This window comes from Meles meles, chromosome 8 (genome assembly GCF_922984935.1).
Source record: "Meles meles chromosome 8, mMelMel3.1 paternal haplotype, whole genome shotgun sequence".
NCBI lineage: Eukaryota > Metazoa > Chordata > Mammalia > Carnivora > Mustelidae > Meles > Meles meles.
This window is the reverse complement of record NC_060073.1, coordinates 79,334,464-79,354,492: the sequence shown is the minus strand read 5'-3', so window position 1 is coordinate 79,354,492 and position 20,029 is coordinate 79,334,464. Positions and strand designations below refer to the sequence as shown.

The 20,029-nt window shown below is 37.6% G+C and overlaps 1 protein-coding gene across 1 annotated transcript in view; it reads right to left on the bottom strand.

Moving 5' to 3' along the window:
* Positions 1–20,029, bottom strand: part of DEUP1 (deuterosome assembly protein 1) — an 80,072-nt gene that overhangs the window by 23,551 nt on the left and 36,492 nt on the right. The window contains exons 8-11 of the mRNA XM_046016499.1: positions 15,554–15,699; positions 12,033–12,138; positions 7,229–7,426; positions 5,368–5,454 (exon numbers count right to left, since the gene is read on the bottom strand). Of these exons, the coding sequence (XP_045872455.1) occupies positions 5,368–5,454; positions 7,229–7,426; positions 12,033–12,138; positions 15,554–15,699 (537 nt within the window). The remainder of the gene's footprint in view (positions 1–5,367; positions 5,455–7,228; positions 7,427–12,032; positions 12,139–15,553; positions 15,700–20,029) is intronic.

The window sequence follows — 20,029 nt, the reverse complement described above, 5'->3', positions numbered from 1 at the left end:
AATGATTTGTTGTATATGACACCAAAAGCACAGGCAACAAAAGCAAAGAGACAAGTGGGACTAAATAAAACTAAAAAGCTTCTTGCACAACAAAGGACACAATCAAGAGAGTGAAAAGGCAACCTATGGAACGGGAGAAAATATTTTATTTAGAAATTATTTTGAAAGTATTGAGAATATTGAACATAGAATCCAGGAATATGTCAAAATTATTAGAATAGGACTGTTTGGGGTTGAATGGTTGAATTTTGTCCCTCCACCAAAAAAAAAAGTATGTTGAAGTCCTAATTCCTAGTACTTCAGGATGTGGCCTTATTTAGGAAAAGGATCTTTACGTAGGCAATCAAGTGAAAGTGAGGTCACTAGGGTGGACCCTAATGCAATATGACAGGTACTCTACAAAAGGAAAATTTGGACACAGAGATGGACACGCATGGAGGGAAGATGATATGGAGAAACAGACAAAGGCTGTGTGAAGGGAAATACAAGGAAGATGCCTTGTGAGGACAGAGGACAGAATGGTGTATCTAGAAGCCAAGGATTGTCAAAGCTCACTGGAAAATCACTAGAAGCTATCAAGAGGTGAGGAAGAACCATCCTCTACAGGTTTCAGAGGGAGTGTAGCCTTGCTGACACCTTAATTTGGAGCTTCTATTTCCAGAACTGTATGACAAGAAGTTTCTATTTTTCTAAGTTATCTGGTTTGTGGTGCTTTGTTATGGTAGCCCTAGCAAATGAACACAATGACCAAGAAGGTTTATTCCAAAAATTCAAAGATAGGTCATATCAGGAAATGTGTCAATCTATTATATACAACAACAAACCAACAGACAAAATCCAGATGATGTCATATATGCTGAAAAGGTGATTGGCAAAAGCCAGCAGCAAATCTTAAAAACTCTGAGTAAAACTAGGAATAAAAAGAGTTAAGACCATAACCTAAGAACAAATATTATTCTTTTTTTATTATTATTTTATTTGACAGAAAGAGATCACAAGTAGGCAGAGAGGCAGGTAGAGAGAGAGGGAGGGGGAAGTAGGCTCCCTGCTGAGCAGAGAGCCCGATGCGGGGCTCGATCCAGGACCCTGAGATCATGACCTGAGCAGAAGGCAGAGGCTTTAACCCACTGAGCCACCCAGGTGCCCCCCAAGAACAAATATTATTCTAAACAGTAACATTCTAAAACAATTTCAACCAAAATCAGAAATTAGACAGTTTGTCAGCAATCACTATCATTATTTCATATTCTCTTGGTTTTTGCAAATGCAGTATGACAAAAAAATAACTGATATGAAACAGTAAAGAAAAAGAGTTGAAATTACTATCTTCGTTAAAATGATTGTATATCTCAAAAAACCCACGAAACCCTAGAAAACTTCCCACAAGAATTAAAAGACAATTTGACTTTTTTGTTACATTAGCAATAAGTTCTTAAAGGAAAAAAGAAAAATATTCCACTTAGAAGAGTGGCTAGAATTGTATAATACCTGAGCATAAGTTTTAAAAGGAAGGCATAGAACCTATACAAAGAAAATTGTAAGCTCTTATTGAAGAGCATAAACTGAGATATGAAGAAATGGAAACCCATGTCATATTCTTGGATGAGAAAACTTACTATCATAAAAATATCAATTCTTTTTTTAAAGATTTTATTTATTTGTCACAGAGAGAGAGAGAGAGAGAGAGACAGACAGTGAGCACAAGCAAGGGAAGCAGTAGGCAGAGGGAGAAGCAGGCTCCCCACTTCGTAAGGAGCCTGATACAGGACCCTGGGATCATGACCTGAGCCAAAGGCAACCACTTAACTGACTGAGCCACCCAGGTGTCCCCAAAGTGTTAATTCTTTCAAAGTTATATGTATATTTATTTTCATTACAAATAAAACCAAACAGGAAATTATCTGGAGAAACTGGATAAATTGAACTTAACTTTCCTATAAAAATTTAAATTGGGTTCTTGTTTTATATCATATGCAAAATTATAATTCATATAGATTAAAGACTTAGATGAAAAAATGTAAAAGTCATTGAAGATACTCTAAAAAACAGTGTATACTGTATAGAAGTTGGAAAAAACCTTGTTATTCCAGGATGGATATGCAGAAGCTATAAACAAAAAGATACATGTGTCTGACAGATACAAGTTTTTTTTTTAAGGTTTTATTTATTTGACAGAGAGAGGAGAGAGAGAGCACAAGCAGGGCGAATGGCAGGCAGAGGCAAAGGGAGAAACAGGTACGCCACTGAGCAGGTAGCCTGACATGAGGCTCGATCCCAGGATCTTGAGATCATGGGCTGAAGTCAGCTGAAGGCTGAAGGCAGATGCTTAAACAACTGAGCCACCCTGATACTCCGACAAATAAAAGTTTAAAACTTCTTGTATGGTAAAAAGATGTAAATAAATTATATACAATAAATTTAGGAAAATGCTATTATAAACTGACAAGAAAAAGACATCCCAATGAACCTGAGGGTTTTGAAGGGTCAGGGGTGGGAGGTTGGGGGAACAGGTGGTGGGTGATGGGGAGGGCACGTTTTGCATGGAGCACTGGGTGTTGTGCAAAAAGAATGAATACTGTTACGCTGAAAAAATTAATAAAAAGGGGAAAAAAAAACTTACGAAAAAAAAATGAGCAAAGAATATAATTCATAGTACACTGCCAATAAATATACAAAAATATACTCCCTATATCCAGGGTAATAGGAATTAAAGTACTATGAGAAATCACTTTACATCCATCAGACTGACAAAAATTTAAAAGAGCAATAACACCTCTCGCTGCTGAGGAGGAAAGAAAAAGGTACACGCACACAGAGATGGGAGAAATAGGATTTGACAACAAATGTTTTAAAATTAAAACAGGGCACCTGGGTGGTGCAGTCGGTTCAGCAGCCAATTCTTGGTTTTGGCTCAGGCATGATCTCAGGGTCGTGGGATCAAGGCTCACAACGGGCTCTACACTCAGCACGGAGTCTGCTTCAGATTCTCTCTCCCTCTGCCCCTCCTGCCTACCGGCTTTCTCTCCCTCTCTCTCTAAAAAATGCATATGTTTTTTTCAACAATTCCATTTTTTTTTTTTGTAAGAAAAGGAGAGGGAGGGTTGGGAGAACAAAGGAAAAAGGAAAGAGAGAATCTTAAGTAGGCTCCATGCCCAGTGCGGAGCCTAGGGCTCTATCTCAGGACCCTGAGATCAGGACGTGAGCTGAAATCAAGTTGAATGTGTAACTGAGCCATCCAGGCGCCCCCAGTAATTCCATTCTTAGGAAGCTGTTCCAAGATATATGTATGAGGATGTTTTACATAGTATTGTTTATTTGTGCAAAAATCCAAAAAGAGTTGAATTAATTTCAAATGGATTGATTCTGAAAAATGGCTGAATAAATTTTGATACATTCACATCATGGGATATTACTAAGCCATTATACAAAATGAAATAGATCTAAACCAGTTGATGCTTAAGGATTTGCAAAGCATATTGCTGAGCGAACAAAAAGACAGAAAAGTGTGCAAAATGTAATCCAACTTTTAAAAAAAGTTAAAATGCCCAAGTAGGTATATGACTGCATACCTATATGTACACACACACACACACACACATACACACACATGAATTCACAGACAGAAAAAAATACAAAATGATACATACCAAATGGTTCACCTGTGTTATCTGATGGATGGGGGTATGAGGTGGGTGGAGAAACAGAGCAAAGGAGAAGGGGAGAAGCAAGAAAAAAGAGACTGCATGAAAATCACTAGTGTGTAAGTTGTAGTTCAATTTATTAAAAATTATATATATACTACATGAGTATATATTAATTAAGAAATGAGGGGAAAAAAGATGCTTTCTTCCTGTCTTATAGAGATGTCCATAATACAGAGTTAAAAGCAGTTTAGAATAATGTACTTATTACACACTTATTTCTGGAGAGGGACACTCAGCTCATCCCTTCTATATGTGTGCAGGAGCAAGAGAAAGTTCTAGAATGCTACACACTGGTTTGCTAGCACTGGCTCTCTCTGCAGTCCGACCTGGGACTGGGGATAGCAGCGGGATAATCAGCTGCTTCTTTACATATCTTTATGTGCTTTCTTTCTTGGGGAAAAAAAAAAAATCAACGAAGAAAGCCAAATGCCTATACAAGTCAGTATGAAGCAGGCTCAGTGTGGGTTGTGATGACGCAGAATTCACACTGAAAAGCATTTCATCTGAAATAAAAAGAAAAATAACACAAAAAACATTTTGTGGGGGGGGGAAAGATACTCATGGGGGCTGGACCCAATTTAAATTTTTATGTGTCAAGCATTTAGAAATAAGATTCCAAAATGTCATGTGGATTTTATGGAACAGATAGGGAAACATATATACTTTCCTTTTTATTCATCTGTCCTCCAATCACAGAATCTGTCACTAGGGCCAAAGAAGGCAGAATGCTTGCAGAATGCTTCTAACTCTGATGCTAAACGCTTACCGTCATGGGAACAAGCACCTACTCTCACAGAAGTACAATATCAGGGAGAAGCCCTGCTCCAGCTTCCTCCTGTCATAGCCAAGGAAACCGAACCAGCCGACCATGCTCATCTTTGATCCTTTCCATTCTCTCAACGGCAGGAAAATTATTTCAGGATTTTCTCTCAGAGCAAATACATGCTAAACAAGTAACATTGGTATTTCCTTAGTTCGACAAGTGCAAGTTCTCCTATTTACATCTAAAAACCAACCGTCAATGGGTATAATGAACAGAAATGAAAGGCACGGAGCCTGTTTAGGCAGTCCTGTGTTAATCATAGAGTGACTGCTTCAAACCACAAGGTCAGTCCTCCGTCATTCATTTGTTCATCCTCCCTTTTACCGAATCAACATTCAATGAGCACTTACTATACCCCTGACATTGCGAGGTGCTGGTGTGACAAACATGAATAAAACATGGTCCCTGCTTACCATTCAGTCGGGAAGTGACAGGCTACCAAACAAGTAAGACGAAAATACAGACCAAGTGTGGATGGACCAGTTCACTCTGACTGGGGTTTCAGGAGCAGCTTCATCAAGGCTAAGGCTGACACGTGAGTCAGGCCATGTTGGATGGAGGATTTTAGAGATAATGGCAGGAGCAAAAACAAGCGAGAAGCATGTTGGAGGAAAGGATCAGAATTTAGCCCAATCCAAGAAAAGACCACAGGAGAAAACTTGAAGTTCAAATGTTCTAGCCTGAGGATAAAAGTAAGTTCAATCCAAGTGCCAGATAATTTGCTGCCCAACCCCTGTGTGCCAGACACATAGGAGGTGCTCAGTAAATAAGGTCTGGGTAAATCCTGACCAACGATGTAATCTCTCGGTTCGATTTACTGAATGATTTCAGTGTTATTACCATGTACCGTCCAGGATCTAAATCTCCCATCATTCCTTTCAGGTGTGTGTTTTCTGTTCGGATAGATTTATATCTCATATCTGAGACCTAAAAACAGAACGGTAGATAAAAGTGAGTGTAAAATATATGATAAAATCTCCACAATTGTATTAAAATTAATTTTATTAACCTAAATGTTTTCTGAGTGTAGTGAAGACAAACACTGATTAGGCATGATCATCCCAAATCAATATTTGCATTCGGTTCTCTTTTTGGCAGCCTTCACTTAACCTTCCTTTCCTGATCAGTGCTAAATTAAAAACATATACCGACAATAATGACTCATTTACTTTTTTCTTTCCAATTCCAAAATTCCATTTCTCACTTCTATTTTCTACTGTATGCAAATTAGCACCAGAAAAATCACAATTTAAAAACATGCTCCAATAATGCTGCCCATGGAATTCTTCACTACGTAATTAATTTTTACAATATGCAAACATGATTTTTATGTTTAATTTTGTTCTTTCGAATATTTCTGCAAAACCACCCTCTTTTTTGGGGGGGTGACTACTTCATTTTGTCTAATGTATTTCTTCTCTGATTTCTTCTACTTGACAGCACTTAGACATAATATCTGCTCTTTTATTCAATAGGTCTCATTTCTATATAAAACACTCCCCTTTATATAATTTACTTTCGTAGATTATATGTTCTCCCTAACAAAAAACTAAAAACATAGAAAAGTATAAAGAATAAAATAAGAATCATCCATAATTCAGCTACCCAGATCACAGCTAACATTTTTCAATATCTTTTCCTGTACAGGTACAACCAATACTATTATCCCATCTATGCTATGTTCCTGTGTACTGTACAAATTAATCACAGTTTAAGATATATAATTGGACAAGGACCAACTCCCGTTTTTATAATACACAGGATTTAAATAGCCATCTTATTGGTGAAGTGACCCTCAAATGCCTAGAAAGTTACTGAATGGTACTTTCAAAGCCTCTTGATTTGGGGTTAAAAAAAAACAAACAGGTAAACCCTGGCTTTAACTAACAAGTCACCAATATGACGATGAGTATGGGATTGAGGGCATTTCAAAAGAAACAGAAGGAAGGAAGGGAGGGTGGACTTTGAAGTTATTTGCGGTATTTTAACAGTAGAATGGTATAATTGCTGATTTTTTTTTTTTTTTACCATGAGCCATGCTGTGCATTGAGTCAATGTTCAGTAAATATGGACTAATTTTCATGTTTCAACATCCTTTTTTAAAACCCCAAGATATGGGGTACCTGGGTAGCTCAGTCAGTTAAGTGTCTGCCTTCAGCTCAGGTCATGATCCTGGAGTCCTGGGATCAAGCCCCACATTGGGCTTCCTGCTCAGCGGGGAGCCTGCTTCTACCTCTGCCCCTTACCCTGCTTTCATGCTCTAATAAAGAAAATCTTTTAAAAAAAACAAAACCCCAAAATAAATACATAAAATGGGGGTGAGAAGTATCCACAAAAACCTGGAATAGAGGCTTTTTTTTTTTTAAGACAAAAATATTAATGGAACTACAGGACACAGATTCAGGAAGAAATCTTTGACTGGAGTGTTCTGTGGGAGGTGATCAAAATATGGGTCACAAGGAAATGTTAGGATGAGATTCAGTGCAATTATCTTCTGTTGTCACTTTAGCCTTGGATCTGTTTTGATGACACTTTGTGATATTTTGCAAAGGTTTCAGGGGGCTCCACCAAGCATTTCCATGATGCTAGTCTCAGACACAATACCGAGAAACACAGTGTTTTGTTGGTCCTTGAGGAAAACCAGGGTCTCCACTGGGCAAGACAGTGACCCGGACGAGGGCTGTCCTGCCCACTTGCATACCTGTTGTTTTGCTAACATTTTTTCTTTGATTTCTAACTCCATTTTTAACTGTCTTTCCAGAAGGGCAGCTTTCTTCATGATAGTTGCTATAGTGACCTCTTTCTGATGAAGCTCCTCGGTTAGGTCAGAGATTTCGTTCCTCATTCTTTCCTGCTCAGAGCCATGGTCCTCTTCCTCCTGATAGAGTTGCCTTCTTATCTGCAGTAGAGACATTGCAGCAAATATTAACAAGTCTTTTTCTTTATCAAGCAACTTAAGGCTTTTGTTAGCCCTGTTCAGCCTTCCCGTCCTTTCTTAAACCTTTGCCAAGACCCAATTTACCCTCCTTTTCCGATCAATGCTGAATTAAAGAGATACTTACAATAAATGACTCATTTACTTTTTTTCCTTTCAAATTCAAAATTCTGTTGCTCACTTCTAGTTTTTATTGTATGCAAGTCATCACCTACTACCAATGCTTCTTTGATAACTACTTTGACAGGAAGGTGAAGAAAATATTATCAAGCACTTACCTCCCAGCATAACTGAGGTCCAATTAGAATACAAAACCTGCATGTAATTATTATATACAATTTGGTGAGTTTGGACATACACTCATGTTTCTATCATCACAATCAATATAATAATCATACCCATTACCTCCAGAAGTTTCCCTGTGTTCCTTTTTTGCTTTAGATTTGTGTGTGTGTGTGTGTGTGTGTGTGTGTGTGTGTGCATGTGTGTGTTAAGAGCACTTAACATGGGATCTACCCTCTTAAAAATGTAAGTGCATAATTCCTTGCTGTCCACTGTAGACACTGTTCTAGAACTTAACTTTATGCCCATCAAATGACCACCGAGGAATGCTTGGTAGAAGAGCCTTGGGCCCACTACGCAGAGGCAAATGGACCAACCATGTTTTTAGGGAGAAAAAATTGGCCTAGAAAGATTAAGTGACTTGCTCAAGGTCACAAAGCTATTAACCAACAGAGCTAGGACTAGAACCTAGAACTCTAAGCTTTAAATTCAGTGCCTTTTTGACTAAATTATGTGTACCTTGTGTGTCTAAACACTATGTTCTTCAGAATCACGTTATAATAAATTTCAAACTTAACATGTCTATGAAAATGCATCACCTCCTCCCCTTAAGCCGGTGGAGTCTCTTGTTCTCAACCATAGTTAGGCCTTCCCTGTCAGCAACCTCCGGATCACCTTGCGCTCCTCCCCATCCTTGACCTACCAAATGCAATCAGGCAGCAAGTTCTGTCCCTCACGCTTCACCTCTAAACTGCTCCTCCACTCTCCATTTCTACTACTACTGTCTTGGTCCAGCCTCTTACCACCTTTCTAGAAATCATTCACTGTCTCTCATTCTTGAGATTTGGAGATAAAGTACATAGTCGCCAATCTCAAGAAAATCATAGTCCCTTGTGAGAAAAAATCAATAGTTACAACACGGAGCAGCAAACCAAATCAGCAGTATTCAGTGGAGGGATGCTTAACCCAGGCTGGGGATATCAGGATGAGCTTCCTGGAGGAGAGGACATCAGACAAATACTGAAGGACGAATGGAAGCCAGATGGAAGGTAGGGATGGAGAAGGGCCCCAGGCAGAGAGTGCAGGGAAGACAGGCAGGGGTCGGGGTTGCTGAAGAAACGCATGCCCAGTGCAGCAAAAGGAGCCTGGGGTGGCCAGGACTCAGCGTGTTGTGAGAAATAAGGCTGGAGAGCTTAACGGAGCCCATCCACAAAGATTTATATAAATTTCCCCAGGGCACTTACTTCTAAAATTGATTTTTTTTTTCATTTCATCTTTAAAGGTTTCAGGATCTATCTATAAAAGAATAAGGGCTCTCTCTCTCTCTCTTTTTTTAAACATAGCCAGAATATCAATATCTTAAAAATATTAGCAATTCCTCAATATCATCAAATATCCAGAAAGTATTCAAATTTAAAAATGTGTCAGGACTGTAATGAATGTTCTTTGTTTATTTGAATTGTGATCTAAATATGGGGACTGGCTCATATCTTTATAAAGCCCCTTGTTTTGTGTTTTTGTGTGTTCTAGTCTATATACATCATTTCATTTAATTCCTGCAACAGTTCTCTAGTTTGTGGAATGAGAAGTACGTAACCTTTCTCAGTCACATTCCTGCTGACAGGAAGTCTGATTCCAAGAACTTACCCACTGTGCTATGTAACCCCTGGGAGCCAAACCCTGAAAGGCTGTTCACACAGTGGAAAAGCTAGCATGGGATGACCTAATGTGGAAAGGGTGCATGTTCAGAAGGAAAACCTGATCTGTCCTCAGCTCTATACCACCAACCCCTCATGTGGGATTCTATGTTTATTATTAACATTCTTAGAATTTCAGAGTTGGGGGTGTGCATTGGAGGCTCACTCAGTTAAGCATCTGAATCTTGATTTTGGCTCAGGTCATGATCTCAGGGTCGTGAGATTGAGCCTCATGTTGGGCTCTGCACTGGGTGTGAAGCCTGCTTAAATTCTCTCTCTCCCTCTCCCCCTACCCCTTAAAAGAAAAAAAGAAAAAGAATTTCAGATTTGGATATGACCTTAGGAGTCTCACAGTCCAACCCCCACCCCATCACTGAACAGATGGAGGGAAAAAAAGACTCCCAAGGAAGGGAATGGACTGGGCCTAAGTTATCCAGCTCCTAAGAGCAAAGAGAAGAGGAGAGAGGAATACAGATATTCTCACCCTGAGGACAGTGTGAAACATCTCCTTTCATTTCCAATCTTCTCTCTCCAATTTTTTTTTCTTTACAATTTATTTGATGAAACCACGGGGTTCTTTGTGTGGTTTGTCCCAGTTTGGATTTTGCTAATGGCATCCCTGTTGTGTGGTTAACATGTTTTCTCAAAATGGAACTTTCAGAATACCAAAAAAAAAAAAAAAATGAACATACTATTAGGAAAAAGGAGTAAACTGTTTTTATTATTTTCAGAGCATTCAGATATTAAAACAACATGCTCTGCTGCAAAGCTTCCCTCTAAATGAGATTAATTTACCGAACTCTAAATGACTTTTGGCTTTATTAAAAATGTCAATTTTATCACGAAGTACATGACAAAAATAGTTCTACACTGAAAAGAGAGAAAGAAAGAAAACACTTGCAGGATTCATAATACATGGCTCTTGCTGCTTTTATTACAAGAGAATGAAAATGCTCTCCACAAACACTTCCTGGGAGCTCTAGCTATTTATACACAATTCATTTGTTACCTTTCCTGCATGGCAGTGCATTATCTAGAGGTCTCCAAGAGCATATGAAGAGAATTTGTGCCTTGCCTTCTCTCCTTCCATACTGAAACTGTGCAATGTCAGTAGATTCCTATTATTCAAAGTGTTACTGAGTCTATGAGGTTAAGAATAGTGTAACTCTACTTTAGGTGGCTTTAATTAACCTTTGTATCATAATGCCTTCACTGGGGATACCAGCAAAGGTGCAGTTTTTTAAAGTTATATGTTTAAATAGCAGTGAAATCAGTTTCATAGGATTATGCGAAAAATAAAAGGAAAATGATCATTAGTTCCTAACACCTCTTCTACACTTAATAGCTACGTGATGATCAACTCTGTGGGAGACAGAATTTGTCTTTTGCATCACTGTAGTTCCTACAGAAACAAGCAGAATAGTCATAGTCCTACTTAATGCTCAATAAATGTATATTGAATTTATGAGCCTACACAATTATGGGAGACCTTCACCTTGATATTAATTCACTTGTTCTCCAAATATATGTTTTCACTTTTGTATGTCAGGCGCTGTGCTGGGCTAGATGATGATTTGAATCCATGCCCAGGTTTTCTCTATTTCTAACAATTGTTTAGATCATATAACATTGACTATTTAGGTGTGGTTCAAACCTAAAGACTGGAGACATGGGTAGTAGCCATGATAAGCTCATGGAAAGGAAGCCCCTACTGGATTCTGTTAGAGGGCGAAGAGAATATACTTTTTGTAGAGAGCTGAGAACTACAAAGTTTTCAAGGACAGTGCCCAGGCCTTTATCATCCCTGTATTGCTTGTTATTGGCAGATTAGTTGGCATGGCTTAGGTGCTCAGTGACAAACGTGGGTGTAACCAATAACAATGGCAGCGCCCCCTCTGAGCTAGGCAGGCCCTGTTCCAGCACTTTACATGCATTTTAAAAACGGATTTTAACTTAAGGGGAAGGTATGGGCTCTGGAGTCAGATTGCCTGGATCTGAATCTGACCTCTGCCACCTTGTGGCTGTGTAATATTGGGGGAAATTACCCAACTTCTCTGTGCCTTAGTGTTCTCAAATGTACAAAAAGATGATGTTATAGTACTTTATAAACTGGCTATGAGGAATCAATGAGCTGAGATTTGCTAGGCCCTCAGAGCCCCTCCTGGTGCATGGGGACTGCTATTTAAGTAGCAGAATTATTAGTAGCCCCTTCAAGCCGCATCACAGTTGTAGGAGGCAGGTGCTATGCATTCCATCCTCATCCTAGAAATGGGCAACTTGCCCAGGCAATTTCCCGAGCTTATGTACCTACTAGATGGTTGGAGGCCTGAGTCTGGGTCTCATACTTCTTGCAATAACCTACTTGCAATGGAGCCATAGTCTCCAGTCCACAGTGGGGACTTAAGGTTTGTGTTTTTTATAGTGTCATGCAGAAGAATGTCGGAATTAGCAGCCTGGTAGGTTGTTGTCTTAGGGGAAAATATAGAAGGAAAAAGAAGGGAATGAGAAGGAAGGTCCCCCCCCCCCCCGCCCCTTTTGTGTTCAAGGACTTCAGATCAGCCTGGAAGAATGAAGCCCATTTTTTTCCATACCTTGTTCAATTCTTTTTCATGATTTGGTTGATCTAGGGTCACTGAAAACAGCTCTTTCCTCTTCCTTTCTGGTTCTTTAGTAGAAGGTGAATAAGATGATTCAAGTCTACAAATTGAATAATGTGAATAAAAATTAAACTTAACTTGGTAATCTGTCATGATTATATTGTCAGTTTAGACTATTGTAGGTTGTAGAGATAGATTATTAGTTTATTGGAAAAATTTCTAGTTCCAGATTGCAAATTCTAATACATTCAGATCCCGTAAGTATTTACATATTTAACTGAGTGCAAATGGTTTGAGTGAAAAAAAAAAGGTAGCAATTAATATGGAATTTCAATTATGCCTTGAAAATCGACAGAATACTCAGTTTGCATTTGTAGATAAGATTTTTATATAAGAAGACTATTTGCTATAATAAAATAGCTTGGGAACCCCTTTAAAAAAAGGAAACACATCCAACTAACTTGTACATTGTGGAAAGGAACTATGTCAAGAGAAGTCTGAGGGGAGCAGTGACTCCATAAAAGTGACCCAAATGACTAAATCTGACAATCTACCCAGAGAAAGCACAAATACATCTGTTCTTTGGCTGCTTAATTTATAAATGGAACTGCCAGCGCATAGGATCCCAGAGGGGAAAAGCAGAAACTAGTATAAAAAGTACAATTTCTATAGGAGGTTTGGAGAAGTACAATCGGGTTCACTTCTAAATAAGGGAAGTTGATAAATGAAAAAAAAATTCATTGAAACAGAAAATAAAAATAGCCAGGCAAGGACAGTAGCATGCTTTCTATTGTTTGACTAATCTGGTCAAGTCTGGTGTTTTGAGGAAAGTACCCACCTGTAAGGGAGTACAAGTTCAGATTTCCAAAGAACTTTTTATTTATTTTATTTTATTTTATTTTTTTTAAAGATTTTATTTATTTATTTGACAGCAAAGATCACAAGTAGGCAGAGAGGCAGGCAGAGAGAGAGAGGAGGAAGCAGGCTATCCGCAGAGCAGAGAGCCCGATGCGGGGCTCGATCCCAGAACCCTGGGATCATGACCTGAGCCGAAGGCAGAGGCTTTAACCCACTGAGCCACCCAGGCGCCCCTCCAAAGAACTTTTTAAAAGGCTCCATACATCACAAACTTAAACCATACAAAACAGATTCTAAGCAATGACAGAGAAATACCTGATGTAAATACTGAAAAGAAAGGGATATTTTAAAAGGTATAAGTTTGTAGTGATATTCCTGAGGCACTTGTATCTAGACCGGATTGCCTTTCTTCTGATTATCAAATATATGTGTTAACTATAGAAAACAGAGGATATCAGAGTATATGCTGCTATAATATTATCAGGGAAAAAGAATTATTTGCATTTTTTTGTATATTATCATCTTTCTTCTATGCATGTGGGTATAAATATATGCATGTTTCCCATACAATTAGAAAGTTCTGCACACATTATTTTTCAGTCCCTTTTGTTTTCTACTCAGTAATATATTGAGAGCATTTTATCCAATATTCTCTTCCAACATTATTTCAGAATCAGTCTTAAATTTTTCTTATTTGCTATTATTTGAAAGGGGTGAAAAATGACATTTCCTATTTTTCAATTCTTCCAAAGCAATTTCAAGGAATGGAATGCTGAATGAATTGGGAAAAAACAAAACAAAACCCCACCCTCATGATGGTCTTGTAAACTTCACTGAGCAACCGGAACAAACACTGAAGGTCAATGTGGAGAAGTTCAAAGAAGAAAACAGTAATCATGCTAATATAAAATGCTAATAATCACAATATGTAAAGGAATTATCATTTCTTATGTAGGAGTGTTAGAATTATTTTTAATAATTCTCAGAACATATCACACCAAGGTGCTTCTGTAACTAAAGAAAAAGGAAAAGCTAACAAAATCATAGCATTATTGAGAAAGGTTTTGAAAATGAGTAAAAAGTGTTACTATGCTACTTGTATAAAACTACTGTATGTCTACACTCAGGAGGCTCAGCTGCCTCATGTTTATACTACTGGAAAGAAAAATAGAGTCCAAAGGAAAGAAACCGAAACAACAGAAAGGCTAGAATCACCTTCATATAAGAACAAACCAAAAGCATGAGACACTTTCAATGGGAAAGACGAAGGCTAAGAAGAGTAGTCTGAAATACAATGGAAGCTGTGAAAAGATAAGTATCTATCTTTCCATCACATCTCAGAATAATACTAGAACTGAGGAATACCCTCCAAACAAGAAAGCTGCAGCTTGGAGACCAAAATAAATACCACCTTTAACAGAGAATGGCATTAGGCATAACAAAAGAATTGTATTGGCCAAATATGTGAATAACTGTAAGATTTTAGATGAAATCATGAAATCATACCTTGAAGGAAAGTGGACGAGGTCTGGAATTCAGCACTGGCCTTGTGGGACAGCACCACAGAAAGTACCTACAGTGCTCTTCCATAAAACCACAGCTACACAGGGGGTGAAAGTTTTGCCCTTCTGAGAAATTTCTTACATATTTAGGCATATACATTTTTTGTACAAAGACATTTCTCATCAACTCACCACACTGGAACAGTGCCTTGTGCGCTATATTTTCCCAATAGATTTATTAATGATCAGTGATGAAATCTATAGCTTTTGCATATACAGTACTCTCTAGCACTGACTGGCTAATAGGCATTCTACTGTCTTTGGTGAGACACACAATAGGTCATTTTTGGGAAGTTAATTTGCCATTTGCTGTAAGTGTAGAGCTCAAAAAAATTCAAGCAAGTCCAGCAACTTTAAACAAAGAATCATTGCCTTTAAAATCAGGTAATCATCTTTCAGCAAAATATCCCTTACCATTTGGTTATCAGTTTTTAAAATCCTATCATTAGCCTTCAGATTTGAGAAGGATTCAAGTTCCAGTGAGAATTAGAACATCAGTGAGTGGTTCGAACAGTCAGATTTTCTACTCACAAGTATAAATATTTCATTATCCTTAGCAATCCCATTTCCTTTGTGGTTCTGGAATATACAATATCTGTCTGATTTTAAAAGAGGAAAAAAAATCTGCTCTAACAAAACCCCCTTAATGGAACTGACAAAGTAGTGAGTATGGAGACCAAAAGAAATACATTTACAAGTGAAAAAGTTAGTAACAGGTTTATAGGCAATCAAAATAAAAACATTTGAAAATATGGAATAAATCTTATTTATCAATATATGCAATTAAATATCAGCTTAATACTACTCTCTTTACAGTATCCTGAAAAATAAAAGTTCTAAGAAAATGTCCGACTCACTGTGCTACATAAGTATCCATAAAAAGAATATCATACAATTTTCTAGGTAAGTAAATATATTCATTTTGAAGATGAAATAATCATGGATTTTATTTTTAATACCAAATATTATTCAATAATTAACAGCATGTTAATACAAAAAAAGACTTAATTCTAATTTTAAAAATCTCAAACTCTTAAGATTCAAACACTGTGTCTTGAACTGCTTCTCTCAGCCTGCTGAGTATAAAGAATATACCTTTTTTTACTTTCTTGAATATTTTGGCACTCTCCTATTTTTAATAATTCTCTGTGCAGCTGCAATCGTTCCATTTCTATGATTCTCAAGAGATCATCACGTGACTGTAACTCACTTTTCACCTCTGAGAGTCCTGCTTCCATGGCCTATATAAAAACATGAAAGAGGTCCAGTGCTCACATTTGGATATCATGATTATAATATATTTAAAATATTTAACATCTAGGAACCAGTCTAATTCCAAATTAACTCGTATCGAGTCCTTGTTTGGCTCTGTCTTACAACCCTGATGATACAGACATAGACTCTGTTTTCAGCGAGCTTACAGTCTAGGCATAAGGAGTAATCATTAATCACACAAATCTGATCACACTGTATGGGAGTTTGAGAGATTCATAAAGGTATGAATAAAATATTAATGTGTAAAATTTGGATTAATGCCAATAATTCCTAATTTAAAGACAATAGCCAAGAAGAACTTAATTTCAAAGCTGGCCAACACATTGAGTTATAAACCGTGGTCTGTGGCTCCACTACTCTCCAATAATAGTCCTATTTTACACCAACAATCCAGTGACTCCAGTGTTTTATTTTGTTGATAAGAGGTTTGAGCAAGATTAAAAGCTGCTGGGAAGGGTCCAGGTAGGAGAAAGGGAGGAATAACTGTAATGGCGTCGGTTCCTGGGAAGGTGGGTGGAGTGAGTCCCAAAGCCCAAGAGGAGGAATCACCTAAAACAAAAAATGAAGGAAGGAAGGAAGATGGAATGTAGACAAGTTTGTGCATCTGAATATGGAGAGGTAAGACAGTGGCTCTCTGTTGGCTTCTATTTTTCTGGTGAAATAAAAAGATGTCACCAGAAGGAGAAGGGGAGGTGAGGGCATGGGAGCGATTTTTAAAAAGATTTTGTTTATTTATTTGAGAGAGAGAGAAGGAGTGAGCATGAGTAGGGGAAGGGATGGAGGGGGAGGGGAGAAGCAGACTCCTCTCTGAGCAGGGAGCATGATGTGGGGCTTGATCCCAGGACCCTGGGCTCATGACCAGAGCTGAAGGCAGATGCTTAACAGACTGAGTCACCCAGGTGTGCCCATGGGATTGATTTTTAAGAGTGGAGAAGGTTTGACACGGCCAGCAATCAGAATGGGAGAATTTGTTGACTGGCGCAGCAGAAGAGGATTCCTGGCAGTGCTGAGTACTCATCTGAGATTCGTGACCATGACCTGTTGAGTGATTTTCTCCAGGAGTACTTGGCTGTTCTCTGGGAGAAAGGTTATGGCAGAGTTCCTTCAAATCATCAGGTTCCATCCACTCACATACACAGGGAAACTAGTATGTGTTAAGCACACCTGACCCAGGCCATCAGCTCCACTGCCACTTTCATAGATGAGGAAAACAAAGGTCAGAGTTGGTCCACACTCACGAAGCTCAAAAGTGGCAGATTTTAGAAAAGAAAAATCCAGGTCTTTCGTCTACTAGTCCAGTTGGAACATCCAAAATGCAAAAATAATTCGTTTCACGCAAAATTAATGAAACAGACTGTAGCTTACTGGTTAAGACAGGCTGGGGTGTTATGAAGGTGGGAGGTTCCACTGCTAATAAAGGCTGTAGAAAACACGACAGATATCTTTAAAAAGTCATTGGTTCAATAACAAATTTATTTGAATATAATCCACATAGCATAAAATTCATCCATTGAAAGTATATAATTCAGCGGACCTTAGTATGTTCATGAAGTTCTGCAGGTATCACCACTAATTCCAGAACATTTTCATCACAACCAAAATAAACCCAATATCCATTAGTAGTCATTTCCCATTTTCCCTCCCCCTTGTCCCTGACAACCATGAACGTATGTTCTGTCTCTATGGAATTGCCTATTCTGGACATTTCACACAAATGGAGTCCTATAATATGTGGCCTTTGCAACTGGCTTCTTTCACTCAGCATAATGCTTTCAAGGTGCATCCATGTTACAGCAGGTATTGGGATTTTATTCCTTTTTGGTGAGGGATAATATTTAATTGTATGAATATGCCACATTTTGTTTATTAGTTTGTCAGTTGCTGGACATCTGATGTTTCTTCTTTTTGGCTATAATACTGCTATAAAATTTCATGTACAAGCTTTGGACATGTTTCCTTATTCATTAATTTTTATCCCCAAATTCACAGAGCCCAGAAATATAATTATGCAGACAGTTAGGACATATGAGTTTCCAAAGAAACTTTTTTTTAACCAAAGCCTTAGATTTATATTATTTTCCGCAGGACCTAGAGACCTGCATTTGTGGAAAGACCTCATTGCAATACATCAGCCCCACAAGTTCCTGGCTGACTTGGAAATAAGAGTAAAAATATATGACAACAGGTGATCTAATAAACTTGTTTGGATAAAGATGTGTTTGAATAAAGCCCCTGTTTCAAACAGTGAGGATTTTTCAGATGAGGCTGAAATTTCAAAATACACAAAAGAAATGTGAAACAATAGATTCACAAGTAGAAAAACAAATTGATTTGATGTATATGTCATCCGTTACTTTGGCTAATTGAAGAAGGCTCCATCTGGGCTCTCTGACTTGCAGATTTGCCATCACTTGAAGCTACATGTGGGCAAGTAGCTTCACTTAAGGGGAAGGAGAGGATAAAAAGGCTTTAACAAAAAAAAAAAAAAAAAAAAGGCTTTAACTTCAGGCCATTGAAATGCAGAGTCACCACGGGCTAGAGTTAATTAAAATTTAGTAAAATGTGATAATAATAGTTTATTTTACTGTTATTGGAAAAGAATACCTATAAGACTGATATTTGGGAAAAATAAGCTTATTTGTGATCTAGCTACCCAGGTAAGAGAAATTATGTCAAAATTGAAACTTTTCATAATATAAATCAATATAATGATTTGACACGTTTTTCTAGCATGGATGAATATGCAAAAGACTTTAATTATAATAGACAGAATTATGTAAATTGACTATAAAAGTACAAGAAAAGAAGCTTTGTTGATACAGATAAATTGAGAGTTGTGTTTTGACTTAATGCAATATCCCTTTGAATTCAATGTCAATAATACTGAGTTGACACAAAATTAGGGAATTTGTTTAACTTAGATGTAGCTTTAAAATTGGCATGCTTTTGCATAAAATCCAAATTAATTATTTGTCACTGTAGATGCAAATATTTAGGGAAATGACTCTTTAGTACTTGGTTCAGTGACTAGAATACTATCAAGATTGTTTGGAACAACTTAGATATGTAAATCTACTTTTTTTTTTTTTAAGTAAACGTGACCCCGATGTGGGGCTGGAACTCACAATCTCAAGATCGAGAGTGGCATCCTCTACCAAATGAGCCAGCCAGGAGCCCCTGTAAATCTACTTTTTGAACTGTAAATTTTATGACATCTAAACACAGATCAAGTATTTCCAGTGACTACTTGGCTTTCAAATTGAGGTACATTGTAAGTGTAACTACACACCAGATTTTAAGGACTTAGTATGAAAAGAAATGTAAAATATCTCATTATCTCATTAATAACTTTTTACGTTGATTATATGTTGAAATGATAATATTTTAACCACTGAGCCACCCAGGCACCCTGAAATGCTAATACTTTAGATATATGTTGGTTTGAATAAAATATATCACTATTGGGACACCTGGATGGCTCAGTTGGTTAAGCCACTGCCTTCGGTTCAGGTCATGATCCCAGAGTCCTGGGATTGAGTCCTGCATCGGGCTCCTTGCTCAGCCAGGAGCCTGCTTCTCTTGCTGCCTCTGCCTGCCACTCTGCCTGCTTGTGTGTACTCTCTCTCTGACAAATAAATAAAATCTTAAAATATATATATATATATATATATATATCACTATTATGTATTAATTTCATCCATGTCTTATGGCTTCTTTCAATGTGATTACTAGAAAAATGTAAATGATAGTTGTGGCTTGTATTGTATTTCTGTGGGACAATGTGGCTCTAGTGCCTTAAGGATCCATTAACAAGCCAACAGAAAAGGTCAGTTTTGGGGGGGCATAGGTATTAGAAAAACGCAACAGTTTCTTTTTGTCATTAACTTCTAATGGGAAATGCCACATATTTTAAAAATGTGAGCATAGTATAGCGTAGTAAATAAATATGTGCAATGGCATTAATATGTATGCTGACACATTTCAAAGTTGTGGAAAGACAAGTGAGACGTGATTCATGTGAAAATCCAGATGCAGCTGGCATGAAAGTGTGTTGTAAACTAAAGAGAACTGTATATACTATAAGTGACAGTAATTAAAATTGAAATGCTTGTCTTTCTAAATTCATGTGTGAGATGTGGAACACTGTCACATGACAGGTTTGCAAAAAGAGAAGAGAAACTTCTTTCTAAATATATGCACTGGTTAAGTGATTATTTACCTCTAATTATTCCCATTTGGTAAAATATGAATTTTGTAAAACAAGTTTAAGGCCCATCTGTTTAGTTAGAAATTTGC